The following is a 19,884-nucleotide window of genomic DNA, read 5'->3' as shown; positions in this document are numbered from 1 at the left end:
CTCTAATGTGACAAGGAGAACTGTCTTTTTTTGCATTAATGTGTTGTCATTGTATTCATTTAATTGATAAAATTTGCTTTAGCCCTATATGTAAATCACAGAAAATGTCATGGTTACACAAAAAATGTGTTTTCTCATTTGTTTATTCTGCTTCATCGCATGCTACTAGGATTGAAAGGTACAATTTCTTGAAGTAAAGGAAATTGAATCTTTGTAAATTATTAAATAAGTAGCTTAAAGATATACATAGTAAGTAAGTAGGAATTTTGTGGAGTATGCATGTCTCTGTCTTATCTTATATATTTAATATCAAAGGTGGCACCGTTCCTAGTGCCTACCTGCGCATTTAAATGCACTACAAGGCTTTTATTGTGTGATGTTTATCACATCTTCAAGTAATGTTAACAAAATATTCTACAATGGTTCTCTGGCTGCATGATGAGTCATAAAATATAGGTAACATTTAACTGAGTTTAGTGTTACATAATCTACCACTAATATAAACAACTGATGTTGGTTATAGGAAAGATGTAATTAAATCGATTTACTTTAACTGATTTAATCACGTTTTCTGCCAGATGTAGTATAGAAAGATAAATGAGTGTATATTTTAGGCATTATCTTCATGTCTTGTAGCAATAACTAGAAATATATACACTTAAGTCTGCAAACTTCAGGTAGTCTACAGATTTCTGATAAGGTTCAATATTGACAGTGAGCAAGATTATGCTGACCCAACAAGTAGCAGGTTTAGAATATAAATATATACATAAGAGACTTGATTTCTTAAACCCGGTTGTAACCGGTCAGGGGTGGTAAGTGGTAACTGGGGAGCTGACAAGAAGAATGTGCCTAGTTGTTTGGTTCGTTCTAAAAATTTAGATCTACCTGTGTACTCACTGGCATGCCCGTTAAGAACCTTTGGCAGTAGGACATCAAAATAGAGTAGGTGGATAAGCCACTGTACGGGGTAAATTCACCTCTTCGAATTGCACATGTAACCTCTGAAATCAAAAATAAAATATGTCAGTCTCAAAGAGACAATGCATTGTGTTGACGAGACTTTAAACACAATTCCATTTCATACTAGAAGAGATTCTGTAAATGTCTTCTATGTTGGTATTTCCTTGATGTAATCTAGCATTACAAACAGTTAATTATATTACTATTATTGAATTTCAAACTTTGTGCTATTCTGTAGTTGTTAAAATAACTGGATCATTTGACAAATCAGATTGGTAATTTGGTTGTTTTCATTGGCTAGTTTATTCTCCAGGAGTGTGTAAAGTTTCTAAACAAAAACATAGACCTCAATATTAGTCTATAGAGTTCCAAATGTTGGGTGATCATGTGAAATATTTTTAAAAATATACAATGTTGTTTCCCCCACTTGTTGCTTAATACATTTAACATCAGATAGTCTTAGAGTATGCCACATATATAAGTGTGGTCGACTATAGATTGGTTGACAATATAAAACTTTGGGAGCTATTTGAACCCCTTATCCATTTTATATATATTTCCTTGAAAGTGGCAATTCTATATTCATAAAACCACTGATTTGAAACCATCCAATCTACAAATTTTAATGGAAAGTCTACTTTATATTTAAGAGGTATATATGTTTAATTAATTGATTGTAAAAATTAAAGAAATTTAGTGAAGATTTGTATCTTGTAAAGATTCAAATACACGTCAATATATAAAGGATGTTTATATCAGAAGCAACTGTAGAAACAAAAGAGTTTCTTTCTAGAAATGCAGAAGGCAAGAAAAACAAAGTTAACAATTTTTTCATCTTGTGACTTGTTTGAAGTATATCACCTGCTGATTTACCTACATCAGAGTTTTATATACAGTATATATACTATTATTTGATACATATATATTATATACAGGTGACTAGGTGAGCATATTGAATTACTTCACACTAGAGTTCATCTCAGTTTATTAAATCCTCCGGCAATATTTCTTAGATGAACTCCAATAAAATTATCCCCAAATTCATCTACACGTAACATACATATTGTGAATATTAGTGCCAGCATGATATATCGTTGAATCGATGTATCACGATACATCCTCTGATGATTCGTGTATTGAAACACGAGATGCTGAAGGGATTTTTTAAATGTTTTTTTGTCGCTCCCATAATTAACCTGTCACTCATAATTATCCACATCACACACTCTTACATTGTTTTGGTCCTAATTTTGACCTGAACAGTATTTGCAATTTTGTTTCCAGGTTTTAGTGGATCCAATAAAAATATCAATTATTCTTTTATCCTGTTGTTTTCTTGGTAAATATTGATCTGGTTATCAATCGCCATGGGAATCATATCATAGTACTCGAATCGCAATGCGTATTGTATTGCAACTGCAGTCGCAATACCCGGTACTAGTGGATATTATGAACCTTTGGCAGAAGTAAAATTTCGTGGCAGCTCAGTACATATTAAAAAGAATTCACCACCTACTTTTTCTTGATCCTTCAGTTTCATATTTAACAAACTTGTGATATTAGCTTTTTTGTCTACTTTGCCCTCAAAGTATTTTTGGTTCCATTTCCTAGTAAATCTCAATATGAATTCAGTTAAATGGGTTTAAGAAGTTGTAATCTAGGTTGTTGATAAAAATGGCAAAATGACCCTAGATTGTTTTGAAAAAAAAACCATTGGCAGCTGTGGAAAATTTTAGGAAATTCTGCCTTGAATAATTTAAGCCCACACTGTAATTGTCTAATCCAATAAATATTGCTAATAAAATCATTCTTCCTGTATCTCATACATGTATTTAAAAAAAGTCATACAAGCGTATTTGTATAGATCATTTTGGCATGTAACAGTTATTAACATATTGAGGTTGTATGCAACTTCAACAGTTTCGTAACTTTGTTCTTTATTAAAAATTTCTTCAAATGTATACAATAATTTCCTGAATTGCACTTTACTATGATCAGTACAATTACTTTCTGAAGTTGATATAAAACCATCATATTCAATATTGAGAAAACAAAAACAGTAATTTTTAATGGTTTGTCTAAAAGAGGTTATAATTATTTCCATAAGCAGGAAAATAAAATCTTTAACTTTGCATCTTATCATAATATTTATAATTACATAAGAACAATGCAAAGCACAACTTATATTTTCTCCTGATTAGCACTGCAAATTTTGTACAAAATATCTTTTTGAGAACAGTTGAGACCATGACTGTTGAGCAAGCAGCAATTGGGTACATGTATGTTTTTCTTCAAGAGACCTTGAAACAACATCTGATTTGAGGAGTTCACCTGGCTAATAAGATTTTATAACACAACAGAGGATTTGTCATTAATTTTGAACATGTATTCATATAAATGTGACAGATTAAATTGTGTTGTCAAATCTTGTATCAAGAATTTCTTTTTTGACTAATTGGCTGGCAGCCAAAGTTAAGTTCAACTTTAAAGCTGATAAGTGTTGTTATGTAAGACTACAGTGATGTAAAGAAGTATTTGAAGTTTCAACAAGAAATAGATAATTTCATCTACCGGTAATATCATAATATTCAAAATAATTATGTTTTTACCTGAACAAGAAGATCTCCAAGTATTAATGCCTCTTTAAGCCAAATGGTGTACAATATGTTTTGTAAATGTCTTTGAAGAGAACCAACATCTGTCATTTGGTTTATTTTTAGCTCTGTTTATAGATATTTTTAAAGTTCAATGTCATTTTATATAATTTTCATCTCCACCCAGATAGATGTAATAACATCATGTTTATTTGGCCACATAGTCGTAAGGTTGTAGAATTAACCAATTTCATTTGACATCATAGAAACACAATAAAGGAGCTGATATATTCTCAGAAATTAGAACTTGTGTGAGGTTTATTTGTCTTTCATGTTATTAGTATATTGGCGTCAATGTGGTGGTCAACCCTATCTGTCCATTCACATTTTGAGTTGCTTTATACTGTTGGATCATATACCTGTTTCTGTTTTTGGTGGATTATCAAATATGGTCTATATTTACAAATCAAAAAAAGGAAAATAGAAAAATAATAATTTCAGCTTTAAAATAATTGATTTTGAAAGTATTGATGTATGATGATGGTTTGTTATTTAATCTAGAAAGCATTAATTATTGGAATGATGCTTATGTTAGTTTCATATTAAAGCACCATATTCCAGACTAAAAGCCACTTTCAGACCACACACAATAAAAAGTAATCTTAAAAAAATGTATTGATCCAAAAAATATTAACCAATCAATCATCTAAATTTCAGATTACTTTTGATTTATTTAACATTACTTTCTATCCATGACATTTGAAAGCCTGAAAGATTTATCATTTCTATCTATGAACATTACAAATAATGAAAGATTACTCGTTTATATCCATGAACATTTGAATCTTGAAAGATTACTCGTTTTTATCCATGAAAATTTGACACTGAAGAATTATTCCTTTCTATCCATGAACATTTGAGAACCTGAAAGATTATTCATTTCTATCCATGAAAGATTATTCATTTCATGAACATTTAAGCCTGAAAGATTACTCATTTCTATCCATGGAAATTTGAGCACCTGAAGATTTATTCATTTCTATCCATGAACATTTGAGGACCTGAAAGATTATTCAACTCTATCCATGAACATTTGAAAGCCTGAAAGATTATTCATTTCTATCCATGAACATTTGAGAACCTGAAAGATTATTCAACTCTATCCATGAACATTTGAAAGCCTGAAAGATTATTCAACTCTATCCATGAAAATTTGAAAACCCAAACGATATTTCTATCCATAAACATTTGAAAACCTGAAAGATTATTCATTTCTATCCATGAACATTTGAAAGCCTGAACAATTATTGATTTCTATCCATGATGTGATGAGGTCATGATAATTCATTGAAATCTATCGTTTAATACCATTTTAGACGATTACACTTTTCAAGAATCTGGAATCGTCATTTGGAAACTTCTAAAAAACATGGAAACTTCTGGAAACAATGTTTAGAAATAATTGAAAGGTTATGGAGGGTTCTGGAAAAAGTTGGAAAGTTGTGTAGAATGTTCCAGAAAGTTCTAGAATTTCTGAAAACTATATGAGCCGGACTAGACAAGTCCAAGGGCAGAACTTTCTTAGCACTTCTTACAGAATACGTTTGTTTTAAGTTTCAATTTGACCCACGTGGTCTGTGTTCTTGATTTATTGTCATTCCGGGCTGTTGCACTTATTGTACTGTTTTGAGAGAAATTATCTCTCTGTTTTACTTTGTGCTGTTTTGAGAGACTTGATCTCTCTGTTGTAATCCAAGTTTAGGATTACTGGTGTGGATTATTACCACATCAGATTCTACCGATTCAAGGATTATTCACCCTGTCAGTTATGATCATCAAGATCCTGTATAATTCTGCCAACTTGGGAATTACTACGGCAATGCCGAGAAGACATCTGTAAAGGTTATCTACAAACTACTACTTCAAAGCAGTAGAATCACCGAAAGCAAAGAAGACTTCAACCGAATGCTGGTATAGTTGAACTGAGTACTGTGAGTAATCCTGTACATTAATTTTGATCAAAGCTGTTATACTCGTACTTACACCCATTTGTCCTAATATCATTTTATTATTTGTATACATTATTAAATCAGTTATTGTGAAGATGTGTTTGATCGAGGTATTGGGTGGATTGTGAATCTGTAAACGACAATCGATGCTGGAAAATTTTAGCAATGAACATTTCAGTCAAGACAGTATCTACATCGGCCCTTGCAACTGCAGACAACTAGTTGCCAGCAAGTGAGAGGATACGATCAGTTCCATTTTGTGTCGATGTACACACGCTTGTGACTGGAAACCCACCAGTTGCTGGTAGTTGCTCGTGTTCTACTTTTCAGACAATAAGTTGTACTCAGTTTCTCTAAAAAAAAAAAAAAAAGGCCAATCTATGTGCAAATAGCAACTGATCGTATAAAGTTTGTACGACCAAGAGGTCAAGTGGACTGTCACGTGATCAGCATTTGTCGCTATGTGTATTTGCTATGTATACACTTAATTATGATTAAAAGAAAGAAAAACTGTTTTCTCAAAGAGGCTACATATATAGGCCAAGGCCTACCAGTATTTTTGAAAAATTTCAGGTTAATTGATGTAGAGCAAGACACTCAAATGAAAACAGCCTCAAGCGAATTAGCTGAAAGAACAATTTGTTATTATGAGACTGTCTATTTTGAGGTATTTTTCTATGAGATAATGGGCAGCCATTTTGAAAAAAATCACATGGTGTACACATGCTGAATTGAGCAACTAACCAGTTGCCGAAGTGTTGATGTGCGCTGAACGCATAGATGCAACTGCAACCAATCAGTTGCGTTACTTCCAGTTGCTGTGTTGATGTACGCCATGCTTAAAGAACACATTTCAGCCTTTTTTGGTTATATTTAAAGAGACAATATGTAAGATTTAGATAAAGAACTGGCTGTTCTTGCTATAATTGTTCAAAAATAGATAATCCAAATGAATATATTGAAAATTTCATTCAAATTACTTTTTTCTGAGCGACCTTATCAATGTTTGTAGTTTGGACAAGATGTGTGCATTGATTTTTTATTATCTAACCACGGTGCTGTTTATTCGAGGCTTAGCTGAGCTTCTCCATTTTTAAATTAAATCATTAAATGGCTGAACCGTTATAATTTACTTTAAATTGGAGCCATCCGATGGCATCGGGAGTTGATTATGGTCTTTCATGTTTATAAATGTCTAATTAACAGAAAGGCCTGCAATAGGCAGATTTAGCTCTTGAATAATTATTATAGGCTTTCTGGCACCTCGAGGCTTTAATAAATAGGAAAACCTATTTTTTTAAAAAGTTCTGATCATGGTTCTTGTAATTGGTGTTAAGATGTTATTCAGTACATCCTGTATGTAATTTGTTCTAAGTTCAACAAGCTCCTAGTTTATGTTTTGAATGTAAACCTTCTAGTTGAGAACTTTTTTTTACCTTGAGACTTTCTAACACAGTGATGTATATTTATAATGGTTTCATATCAAATTGTATATGGACCGGGCAACTGTATGTAATATGTAGAAGTATAGAAAGCGGCAACACATCTGGCAGTGATAACAAGTTTAGAATATAGGGTGGTATAGGAATCAGGTTGCCGATTACGTATGTGTTTCTACAGTAGGCTATATAACCAACCCTTCCACAGTTGCGCACATTTCTTATTTCTTATTGTTTCGACGGCTACACTCCCTAGCTGGCCTAGAGGGCTGTTATATGGATGAGGACGGAATTACGGGCGGGGTAGGTAATGAAAAAAATATCATGTTTTAGATTTAAGTTGAATCAATTAATAGATGACATTGAATCAATTATTAGATATTTATTGAACCTTAAATTAAAATTAATTTCTATTATGTTATGAAGACTTATTTATTAACAAAAAAAAATAATCGAAATTACATTTTAGATTTTTTTATTCAAATGAGTTAGTGGCTTGCTGCTCTGAATGTTTACTGTTTATTTTCAATGTGTTTTTTTTTTTTTATTATTATTATTTTTATAAAGATTATGATGGTTACTCTTTATTGATTATGGAGATTCATCATTTTTTTTACACTGACAACACACTTGCAAATTGACTTCTAGCTAACTAATGACAACACGTTTAACTAATGATAAGATTTTAATTTTATAAGGAATTTTATTTGTTTTATATATTTAAGGATTTCTTTGACAACAGTATATATGTAATTTAAAATAAAAATAATATTAGTCTGTAAAATAAATTTTGAAATAAAGAAAACTAAACTAACTTACTTCTATGTTGAAATAGTTTACAATAACTACATCATGTGTTTTTTGTCATTTATTGTGGGACCCCTTTTTGTGGGCCCTGGTTCTGCTGCACCATTCCACCATAGTTAATCTGGCACTGGAAAAAAACTGTGTGGTGCTGCTTCATTTGATGCCTTAATAAGCACATGCTTATTTTGCTTAATGGTTAATCCAGGACTGTATTAAATGTAGTGAAGTTATCCATGATTCAAAGATATATAAATGTCTATATGTGCCAATAGTGTTATAACATTAACATTAATGGTGGAATTTCTATTGAATATGATAATTATATGGTTTTATGTGATATCAAAGTTAAGACATGTGGGATAATATTGGAGGTGTAAGTAGTATTTATTAGTTCAATAGGTGGTATCGTAATACTCTGATATTTAGGTGGAGCTCCATATGTTAAAGTCAAGGTGAACATATTATTGTACCGACTAATTTATTCTATTTCTATTTTAGTTACAAGAGGAAAGTGGTGCTAGAGTTAATTTTAAGGACGAGAGTACTTTAAGTCGGTCATCCGACGACAATAGAACAGTGATTATACGCGGTACTTCCGAGTCCGCACAAAAAGCTGAACTAATGATTCGAAAAATCATTGCTGACATGCCCGCAATTCTGACTGAAGAAATTCAGGTTCCAGCAGTTGCATTGGGTAGAATAATAGGTAAGGATTAGAATTTTTACTAAATTGTTTTTATATACCCAGATTGTCGCCCTCATCTATACATCCAAACTACTCTCCCTTGTCAATGCATTGGAGTTTACATTTTTTCTCTATTTTAAAGACATTTTTTAATGTGGTTTAAATTCTTGTGATTTTGCATGACATTGTCAGAAACAATTTTTGACAGGCACAATCCATCTGGATTAATGAAACTTTGTATGTGGCTTTATATTGAGCTCATTATTTATTTATTTATGACAGATCTAATTTTATTTAATATGGGGAATGTTTATCAGTGAAATTTAATTTCTCTTTGTTAGCCAGTTGTTATTTCCAAATATCTAGTGGGCTGCTCTTTTCATTACAGGTCTTTTCATTAGATTTTTTGTTTATGGATCCTAACGTCCACCTCCAAAATATGCTTTAAATGGATATTCTATTTCTTAGTGTGTTGAGAAAAGATAAACGATTATTTAATTAATTAATTAATAACAAATAATTACAAAGATATAGTTTTCTAGTATTGATATCTTTTTCTTATTGTCAAGGTCGTGGAGGAGAAAATGTTCGTGAACTTTCACGTATTTCTAAAGCCAAAATCTACATTGAACGTACTACGGAAGACCATAATAAAGTTGGTAACCGAAAAGTGACAATAACAGGCTCTCGAGAACAGATTGATCTGGCAAAGGTAATGAAAGATTTGACATTTATTTGAACAACTTGAATTATGTAGCTCGAAGTACACCAGTTATGATCATGAGATCATTTTTTTATTGGTATCTAGTCAATGAAATATGCATGGCCAGCAAAATATCAAAACAGTTTCAACATTCATTGACAGATCCTTACTAATGATTTTACATGTATATTATTATTATTTAGAAAGACTCGTACATTCGTTCTTGAAAAGTTGTTAACCATGCCAGAAAACAAAATTGTGTAAATTTATCCATTTTGACCTTCATCAAATGTTTTAAAATTTGATTTGTTTTGTTTATTATAGAATCTGATTGATGAGAAAATTCACGAAGAAGAAGCATTCCGAGCCAAAAAGTCTGTGATGGAAGCAAATCGTGAACAACGAACGTCACATCGGAAAGATCGTACACCTGAACATGACACACATCACATATCACCAGGTAAAGAAATTTACTCTCAGACAATTCTGTAGAGATTAGAAGATCTACAATACAAAAGTGTAAAAATCATTTGTTATTTGAGTGAACTGCAATGATCATGAAGTGGTATCAAATGTTCTACTTTTAACAGAATGGAGAGGATTTAAAACACTTTCTGGGTCATATGCTGGCCACCAGTAGAGTGACACGCACAGTGGTTTAAATTCAAACCTATCACCAAAGTTAAATCAACAAATGAAAAGTGTAATCAGAAATAGTGATCATGCCCTGACTTATTCATGACACTCACAATAACTTATAGCTAAATGTTGATAGTGCGTTCCTTGTTATTGTATTTTGTCTTTAATTAGAGAAGGATAAGTTTAAACCTTCTATTCATGTGGTGAGTACTATATGTTAAGTTTTCAAAATATTTGCGTACTTATGCCATTTTTTTTATTGTGTATGTGTCAGAGTTATTAATAATATTTTGGGGTTTGTTTAGCTATGTTGAAAGATGAATCTTGGGAGAGTACCAAAGCAGTAATGCCAGAACAGAAAGATTATATGGAAGTTTATATTTCTGCTATTGAACATCCAGGACATTTCTGGGTTCAGATTCTAAGTTCAGAAGCAATGCAGTTAGACCGTATGACAGATGAAATGAACAGATTTTATTCCACAGACGAAGCAAAATTGGTAAATAAAAAGCAAATTTACATGACTAATAGAATATATATATGTTAAATATCATCCAGAAAAATTAAAACTGCGATATATCGCGGTACATGATTTTTTACTATTAAAACTGTTTGTGTCGCGTGAAAGCCATTCAGCATTTGCCAATAACGTATATTTTTGACTGATGTCGGAATTTGTTTGATGGAATAAAAGGACAGATGGTCAAACACTAAAAAAAGGTCAATTATGATATGTGTGTATTGTTTTTCTTGAATAATCATGTTATTCAGTAACAATAAGCGAAAAAATGTTACACACATTTTTTTTCATGTGACATATTTTGTAACATGCAGTCTACAATATCAACACGCAGTTTGCGTCCATCAAATTCGATCCCTGGCTGCCCTTGCAACCACTCTATTAGGTTTTCCTCATAAAATCTAGTGATAGCTTGCCTAGAGCTGTGTGTTTTCACCGCCATCTCCAACTTCCTCTCACTGCCAAAGAAACCCTGCTTGCAAGCAAATTTTTTTAATAAAGATTAATTTTTGAATGCTTGTTTGAATTAAGGCTGATAAATCTTTACTTTAACTTTTTTAGTCTTATTCCATTTCTGATATTTCCATTGGTGATATGGTTGCTGCACCATTTGAAAGTGATAATGCTTGGTACAGAGCCAAGGTTATAGGTATACATGAAGATAAAGTAGACCTATACTTTGTAGATTTTGGCGACAGTGAATTTGTGTGGAGAAACCAAATTCGTCAACTCAGGTATGCATATGTTAAATCTTTTATGTGATTAAAAAAAGTCCCTCTCAAAATAAAGCAGATGACATAATACAGTATATAAAAGATTATAAAGTCTCTGAACATCAGTTAAAAGATTGGGTAATTCCTCGCAATCTACAATATTAAAAAAGTTGAATCTCTAACATTAATATCGGTCCAAAAATGCAAATGACATAGCTGTATGTATTACAGAGACTTTACAATCTGATTAAAATACAGATCTACATGAAGATCTGACCGGTTGTTGCGATAGGTCACGTCAGAGGTCATATGAGCGGCTTTTGACCCTTTAATGTCAGACATTTGATTAACCAATCAGCATTGATGTTACTATTGGATTACCCACAGTTCCGTGCAAAACACGCCTAAAAGCTCGCCATAACAGACCGTTTCATTGGCTAATACCTCACACCATTCAGAACACTTCAAAGATAACAACTCTTCCAGATCCTAGTGTAGTAAAGACAAGTAAAAGGAAATTTTGAACTATAAAAACGAAATAGGATCTGTGTTTTAATCAGATTGAGAAACTTTAATGAGAAGAAAAAATAATGACCTCTTTGAGTTTAACAAAACAGTTTATGTGAATTTGGGTTACATTATAACAATATTTTGTCTTGCAGACCTGATTTTCTTAGCCTGAAATTCCAGGCTGTGGAGTGTAAATTGGCAAACATTAAACCTACAGGTTAGTACATATCAGTGCTCACAAAATATATGTCAAATCTCTGTGTCTTTTCTTCAAGGGTTAATTAGGTACTGTTTGGAAAGTGTAAAATGAAATTAAGGTAACACAATAATTCTGTATCAGAAACCAAACATGCTATCCTGTAAAGTGTAAAATGAAATTAAGGTAACACAATAATTCTGTATCAGAAACCAAACATGCCAGAAATATTACTTTGCCTACAAATAAATTCCTTTCATATCAAGTTTTCAGATTATAGAATATTATATAGTTATTTTTGATAAAACAATGTGATACATGAATATTTGTAATGGAAGTTTTAAATTATTTATATTATAGGGGAAAATTGGAGTGAGGCCGCAATAGACTTTTTCGAGGAGATTACCTATTGTGCTCAGTGGAAGGTATTAATAGCTAAAACTGTCACTTACGAATCAACAGCCAGTGGTATGATACCATGTTTACAGTTATATGACACCAATGGTGATGAGGTAAAACTTATATAATTCTAATAGATAAGTTCATTGCTGGTCTGTGATAATAGAGTGAGCACAATACGGATCAACAACGAATATATTTATAATTTCAGGAACTATGCATCATAATTTCATAATTTTTTTAGACCTTGGTAAATAACTATTTAAGTTAATGTTTTGCTTAAAATTTCAAAACTAAATATACTAAATGTTTTTGAGAAGAGCAACTAAGTATTATTGGTTTGAAATTTTTTTTTCCCCAAGATACCTGAAACAAAATGTAAATAGGTGTTCCTAAAAAACAGATTCAAATTGGTAGGGGCTTAGCTTGTGTGCAGCACTTACAAGTGCTATAACCCGCTCAGTTCTTGGGTTTGATCCTGGTGTAAGCCCAGAATGTTCCTCAGGCTTTTCTGGCGTGGCTTCCCCTTTTCAGTGGTGCAGGACGGAGGAGTCTGGCAAGGAACAATGTCTATTCGTTTGGTGGAGATGAAAAACGTGAAAGAACCCTTGATAGTTGGAATTAGCCCAGAAAAAATGTTGATCAAGATAAATAATTGTTTTCTAGGATATTGATATAAATGAAGAAATGGTGTCAAAGAAACATGGTATTTTAGATGATTTGATGACAGCAGGCGAGGAAGCTACAGCTTCTTCTCTGTTTGAGGTACCACAGATTGAAGCTTGACTTTAAGTTTGAAGTGAGTGCATGGCTTTGGCATGGCCATTTTTAGTGTTCATTTAGATTTATTATTAGTGTCATTCATTATTCATCACATCTACCAAATAGGTATCTATTTATTTAAGTCCTTATATAATCCAGTTTATATCATTATATATTATGGAAAAATATTTCAGCTCCTTAATGAGCAGAAATGTATATATTAATGCTATATACAAATGAATTAAGTTTGATTTACTTTCATCAGGCATCTTTGATTCAAGAGCTATTCTTCAGAATATGGCACATTTTTGGCCATTCCGTACTTTATTATTCAAAATACTATTAATGTTATTTAAATGACAGTCGCAATTTCATTTATTATACAAGTTATTGCATGTCATATGTTCTTTATATTCCCTATATACTAGTTTTATCATATACCCATTGTACATAGTTTTTTTTCATGTTGCATGTCACACTCTATGGTTATCTGAAATAAAGCCAATATCTTAAAATCGAAATAAATAATTTTTTTAATTTTTTTAGATTAATAAGCAAATATATAAGCACAATGTTACATGTTCATGTACATTACCTTTTTTAATTCAGTTAATAATAGTTTATCTTAGGAATATTTCATGATAAACAGTATTTGACCAACGCTATGATAACCTGGAAAAGAGAAGGAAACAATATGCATATAACATTGGTCCTAAATAATTCTTTACATAACAGTTTTATCAAATATGAATTATTCACAAGTTTTAGGATGTCCAGTCAACAAGGTTAAGCTTTAAATAACAATAATCCCTTTACTCTATGACTACTGATACATCTACCTATGTAAATAACAGTGATGTCATATATTGAACACCGTTATTGACAGAGTATTTAGATCCACCCTTTTTCTGGTATAAAAGTATCATGTACTAGAATTGTTACAGTAGTTAGTTTCAGTTGGTCAGTTATATGTTATTATGGTGTCCGAAACATTAGAATGGAAAATCATGAACGTGTTGTAAGTTTTTTTTAGGATTTATATTATGTAATCTCTTTATGAATATCTTTTAAAATTATGAATTTGCAGTAATATGTTTTGAAATGAACAGTTAATGATACACATATAAAGTCTACAAATATGAAACAGATTACAAGATATAGGCATGGTATAAAGATATAAAATAAGAAATTGTGTTTTTCTGTTTAAAGTCCCATCCTTATTAGCCTGGTTGGTGCAGGACAGTAGGATGTTAAATCCCATTTCATTTCAAGTCAGCGTTATTTTTCATTTAGAGGAAAGATCATTTTTTGTGCTTACCTTTGTAACCTTATCAGAAATTTGCTGCTCTTCTGCAGATTTTGAACTGACTAATGACAATATAGTGAATGGATTTATCTTAAAATTGGACTACTGGTATAAATGACTTGTTTGGTTTAAGATAATGTAATTCTATGCAAATCATAAGTGACCATGCTATAAGTATAATACAATGTAGTTAAATAATGTATATATTGACAGAGCCTGAGATAACATATATTATTAAATGAAAGAATCTATGGAAGGGATGAGTTATAACGATTCAGGCTGCAATGTAGTCAAACCCTATTATACTTTTATTTATTTAGTATATTTTGGTGAATGTTCTTTGTTTGAATTGGACATTTTTGTTCAGTAATTGATAAGATAAGATATTTATTATATAAAACACTCTTTTTGGGCAGCATGTAAATTATACATTACTCATGAAAAATACATAAAAAGGTGATGAAAAATATATACATGTATATACATTAAGAGAGTACATGTATGTACAAAATATAAACCAAAGTTTTGAATACGTCATAGTTGCTTCGAGTTAAATGCGAAAAAGAGATCTTTAAATTGTTGGTTATTTTTTTATTTATATAGAAGTGGGTGCCACATCCCTTTTGTTTTTTGAAAGCATGCTGTACAAAGCTGCACACTGTTTTTGCAAGACCAAATGGTGGGGTAAACATATTTTCAAAAAAAATGGATAGTTTTGAATCTCAAATGTCCCATAAAAGATACAATAGTGCTATTACTTGACTTTGTGGCCATTTTCATAAGGTTCTTAGATTTAATGTCAAAAGTCCAAATTATACCTCCAGGTGCTGTATATAACAACATTATTTTGAAGGTTCACATATAGCCAGCTTTTTATTTGAATCTCAAATAATTCTGGCACTGATTTGTTCAGAATTGTTAGTCATTATATTTGCATATGATTACCTGAGAAATTCAGACACATTTTAAAATGGGCCTTAAGTATTTTAGCAGTTTGTTTAAATATGGTAACATTTGTAAATGCATTTACAAGTAATATCACTTTACTTTTATAATCTATGTAAATATATTTTTTTGTCAAGTCCTAGTTGCATGTTGTTGTTGAACTTAGTTGCATCATCTGAATGGACTAAGTATATTTGATGTGTGAGTGTATAGATATAGTTTATTATAAAAGTACAATGTAATGAGTGAAATAATATTAAAGGAAAACAATTTCCATAGAGATATTTAATATATACACGAGTCTCAATGGACAAAGAAAATGATAATGGCAGTTCAAAATTAAATCTACCTGGTAATCATTGAGGTTTCAGTCAGAATATTGGACATTTGTTTTTTTTCACAATCTCCCAATTTTTTCTCAATGTTAATAATTTTTTGTTATTTTCAGCTTTGGGTTTTTTCTTCCGGAATTACAACTCTGTTGAGTGAAAGATAAATGCCATTGCGAAATAATATAAATTTGGACTTCTGTTTCCCTTGTGTATTTCATTCATATCAAGAAGTATAGTTATTAGAGTAACAAATTTTATAAATTTCAAATGTTTTCATGGGTTGTGTGACCATATTCTGTTAAGCTCATGTTCTGTATATATTTGATTAATAACATTTTATACTAAGCAACAGGCTGTCTGTCTGTCTATTACACCTTTTGGAATGTTTCTAATTGAAGTAGATTGTTCAAAGTTCATTAGGTTATATTGGGTGATGATTATTTTTTACTCAGATAAGCAATTTGATTTGTCAATGCTTTGGAACATGATAACTTTGAATTTGATTGTAACTTCTTGAATTACGGCCCCTGATTGTACGAAAAATCACGTTTTTAGTTTCTGGTCCCTCTAGAGGTCACAATTATTGTTCGATTTAAAAAACGCTTGAATATATTACCATTACGCAGTAATATCAGTTGAGTTCGATTTTCGTGAAAATCAGACCAAAACTGTCAGAGAAAATGGCCGCTCCTCGTACGCAAATACCAAGGTTGTGGACCTTCTAGAAGTCACAATTTTTATCTGATTTTGATGATACTTGAAATTTATGTTTATAACCCAAAGATCTTGGTTCCTCTGCGCATATCAAGACTGTAACTTCCTGGATTATGACCCCTGATTCTACGAAAAAACATGTTTTTTTAGCTTTTGGATTCTCTCGAGGTCACAAATTTTATCCTGATTTTAAAAACCATTTAAATATATCACCATTCCACTTTAATGAAGGTTGAATTCGAATTTTGAGAAAATCAAAATGAAACTGCCAGACAAAATGGCCGCTCTCTGTACACAAATTGTGTAAAAGTATATAATATGAAGGTTGTGGACCTTCTAGAGGTCACAATTTTTATCTGTTTTTTTTTAAACTTAAAATATATTTTTATATCCCAAAGATCTCGGTCCCTTTCGATATTTACGGATTTTAGATCATAACTTTCTGGATTATGACCCCGGATTGTATGAAAAATCGCTTTTGTTTTTAGCTTGTTCTCTATCCATCTCTTGCAAAATGTGGGAGTATCTTGCCTGGCAACCGCTGGTTATCCTATGTTTATGACACTTATATGTTTATATCCATTGCCCCTGATGGTAGAGATCTAAATTTTTCTTCGATTTTGATTAAAGGAGCATTAGGTAAGATTAGATAAAGAGCTGACAGTTCTCGTTATGATAATTAAAATATAGATAATGAAAACAGAATATGTCAAAAATTTCAGTCAAATTGCTTCACTCTGAACTGGATATTAGCAATTCAATTTTAGGCTAGCCTCGATCATCATTACTAACGTTGGTATTATAATAAACAAAGTCTCGATTATCCATTTTTACGTTAAATTATCCATCACAAAATGAAATGTATCCACTAAATATCGCAGGCTTACCATGGCATCAAGAGTTGATTATGGTCTGGATAATTAATGTCTAATTTAATAATTTACCGTCTGAACCGTGGTTAATTATAAATGGATTTCTTCGATTGTGAACAAACTACTGAATAATTGTTATTAAAAACTTGCCTATGTGTTTGAAATCACCTCAGGTTGAATAAAATCCATTACACAATTAAATATCACTATCACAACGAAAAAAAAAGTTTTCTCTTGAAAAGTCAATGTTTTTGCTTGTATTTTCGACAGTGTCCATCACAACTTTACACATGTCACGTGATGAGCTAAACCATCGTAATATGTTGAAGGGGGTAAAGGTTGACAAATTTTGACAATCACGTTGTAATCAAAACAGCACACAAACTTTTCGATCGTAGAGTTTGGGCAACAAAATAGCAACTGAAGACAATGACATTAATTTGGAAACAATTGATTGTCAGTCTAGTAAATTTTATTCAAAATGAATATATCAACTTTTGTGACTAACATTTAGAAATAAACACACTTTATTTCATAATTTTAATTGATAATATTTCATAACTCGGGGCGGGGTCTAATCCCAATGCTCTGTGGTTATTAGTCCATTTTCAAAGTTTATGATTACCACAAAAACTATGAAAAAAGGCCACCGCTTCTCAATAATTTCAATATTTAATTCACATGCCGACTGTTCATGTCAATAATATTCCTGATTAAATTACTTAATTACTTTTTTTGTTCATTCGACAGATACTGAAAGTGAAACATTCTTAATAAGAACAGTTCGGGATGTATGTAAACATCGTTTATCGTCTTTATAAAAATGTATAAAACAAAAAATCACTCCTCAGAAGAGGCATCACAGATTGCGTGTATTATTGGGTTTTGTGTGTTAATTATGCAGACCGTGGGAAAAACTCGTGCAAGTTTCGCTGCACTAAATTTAACAATTGTCATTGCTTCTGTGTAGCATACACTAACTCATATGGCATGGTACCTTTTACAGTAATAGAATTCAGAGCGTTAATTGGCTGAGGCATGATCGCGATCTACTAAATGCCATCGGAAAATTCCATTCTCCGTGGATTTCAAAATATTTAGGTTATAACTGAGAGTACAATCGTATGGATACATTGTCTTGTGAATTTCAAAACGAAGCCAGGAATTTCGGAAATTAATTGTGTTACCGAGACGCACGATTATAAAATTCTGAACAGTTTTTGCACACCGGAAATAATATGCAAAGAGAAATAGAAAGACATGGGACTATCTGCCGATAATTAAACCGATGTGCGGTATGATTTGTTGATAATAATTTTTGGCATTTATTTTGAAAAAAAGTAAAGTTATATACCTATTCAATAGTTCAATGGCCTGGGCTATTAATTTTGCAGAGGCTACAGCAGATTGCTGCAGGTTAATTGACAGGACTGCTTAAGTTCATCAGGAAATATTAAAAATATTCAAGGGTGAGATTCAAGGCAAGTCAAAAAATGTAGTTAATCAAAAGAAATAATCCAACCGAACTCTCTAACCAAATATTTAATACAAGGTAGAAACAAAATAAACGCCCAAACTCATTACTGGGTCTGAGAGCAATAGCTTATTCATACACAAAATTTGAATTGTCGTAAAAGAGCCAAACACCGTTAGATAGACAAGCCTTGCTTTGACCCCCTTATACGAAATGATCTATCCCAATAAGTGACGTAATTAGCTTCCATTTTGGTATTTCTCGGTGTCAAAATTTGTGAGGAGTTCAATTTTACAAGAGAAAACTTTTTTATTCTCTGGCATATATAGTTGTACAATGGATTTTATATAACCGGAGGTAATTTCAAACACACAGGTAAGTTTATAATAACCAAAGTAGAGTAGTTTGTTCATAATCAAAGAAATCTGTTTATAATTTACCACGGTTCAGACAGTAGATAACATTTCAGGCCCGTCTGTCCGTCACACATTTTGGGACACAAAGACTCTGCTTCTAATTGATCTAGAATGCTCAAACTTTGTGTAGGTATTTATTAGGTGATTGTCTTGATGGAGTTCCAAAATAAGCATGTGGGCGTATCTGCCATGGCAACTGCTTGTTTGTTAAGCAGGGCTTATGTCACCATTGCGATCTGATGCAACTGTGTGCCTTTTGCAACTGGAAATGAAAGGCATGTGAGTACGTGCAACGACGGACTGTTTACCACTCGGCATCGTATTCTACGCAAAATTTATTCTAGAAAAGTTGTGTCTGCGGTGGCTTATTGAGTAAGATAAGGTCCTGTCTTGCCTGAGGAAGATCATTGGGATTTTCTGGCAAGGTTTCACCATGTCAAGGGTGCAGGCTGGAGGGCTTAAGGGGCAATATATAGTTCTTCAGATGGGTTAAAAAACTGAGTTTCCATGTACAGACAGACTTGCATGTAAAAGAACCCTTGACAGTTGGAATTCAAAAAAAGAGTAGGCCATAGTGCTGCTGTACAGGCAAAATTTCCCTCATTGCACACTGTATGGTGTATGGCATGTGTGCAGAACAGTAGGGTGTTAAACCCCATTTCATTCATTTAATTCATGTCGATGCAACTAGTTGCAACCGATCACAGGAAATTGCAACTGGCTTGTTTCACAGTCGTATCAGATCCCAAGACAGCTTGATTTGCCTTTTTCATGTATCCCTCTGTTACATCAAGTTGCACAAAACCCAATCACAGAGTCACACTGCATCACATCGAAAGAGTAACATAAGCCCCCTTTATAAATTAAAGCTGCTGGGTGGTGTACA

The 19,884-nt window shown here is 32.0% G+C and overlaps 1 protein-coding gene across 3 annotated transcripts in view; it reads left to right on the top strand.

Moving 5' to 3' along the window:
* The window catches only part of LOC126815462 (tudor and KH domain-containing protein), a 64,033-nt gene that overhangs the window by 21,455 nt on the left and 22,694 nt on the right, over nucleotides 1-19,884 (top strand). The window contains exons 1-9 of one of the 3 annotated variants that reach the window (XM_056099939.1): nucleotides 3,466-3,536; nucleotides 8,311-8,518; nucleotides 9,067-9,209; nucleotides 9,525-9,660; nucleotides 10,145-10,338; nucleotides 10,921-11,093; nucleotides 11,735-11,799; nucleotides 12,139-12,290; nucleotides 12,844-12,942. In XM_056099939.1, coding sequence (XP_055955914.1) covers nucleotides 8,434-8,518; nucleotides 9,067-9,209; nucleotides 9,525-9,660; nucleotides 10,145-10,338; nucleotides 10,921-11,093; nucleotides 11,735-11,799; nucleotides 12,139-12,290; nucleotides 12,844-12,942 — 1,047 coding nt within the window. In that variant the 5' untranslated portion in view covers nucleotides 3,466-3,536; nucleotides 8,311-8,433. Of the gene's footprint in view, nucleotides 1-3,465; nucleotides 3,537-7,236; nucleotides 7,309-8,310; nucleotides 8,519-9,066; nucleotides 9,210-9,524; nucleotides 9,661-10,144; nucleotides 10,339-10,920; nucleotides 11,094-11,734; nucleotides 11,800-12,138; nucleotides 12,291-12,843; nucleotides 12,977-19,884 lie in introns of those variants that run through there. The other 2 variants (XM_056099938.1, XM_050541118.2) reach the window with 2 other exon arrangements.

Source organism: Patella vulgata, chromosome 3, assembly GCF_932274485.2.
Source record: "Patella vulgata chromosome 3, xgPatVulg1.2, whole genome shotgun sequence".
In the NCBI taxonomy this organism is placed as follows: domain Eukaryota; kingdom Metazoa; phylum Mollusca; class Gastropoda; family Patellidae; genus Patella; species Patella vulgata.
The sequence above is the reverse complement of the archived record's forward strand: the minus strand, read 5'-3'. Positions and strand labels throughout refer to the sequence as shown.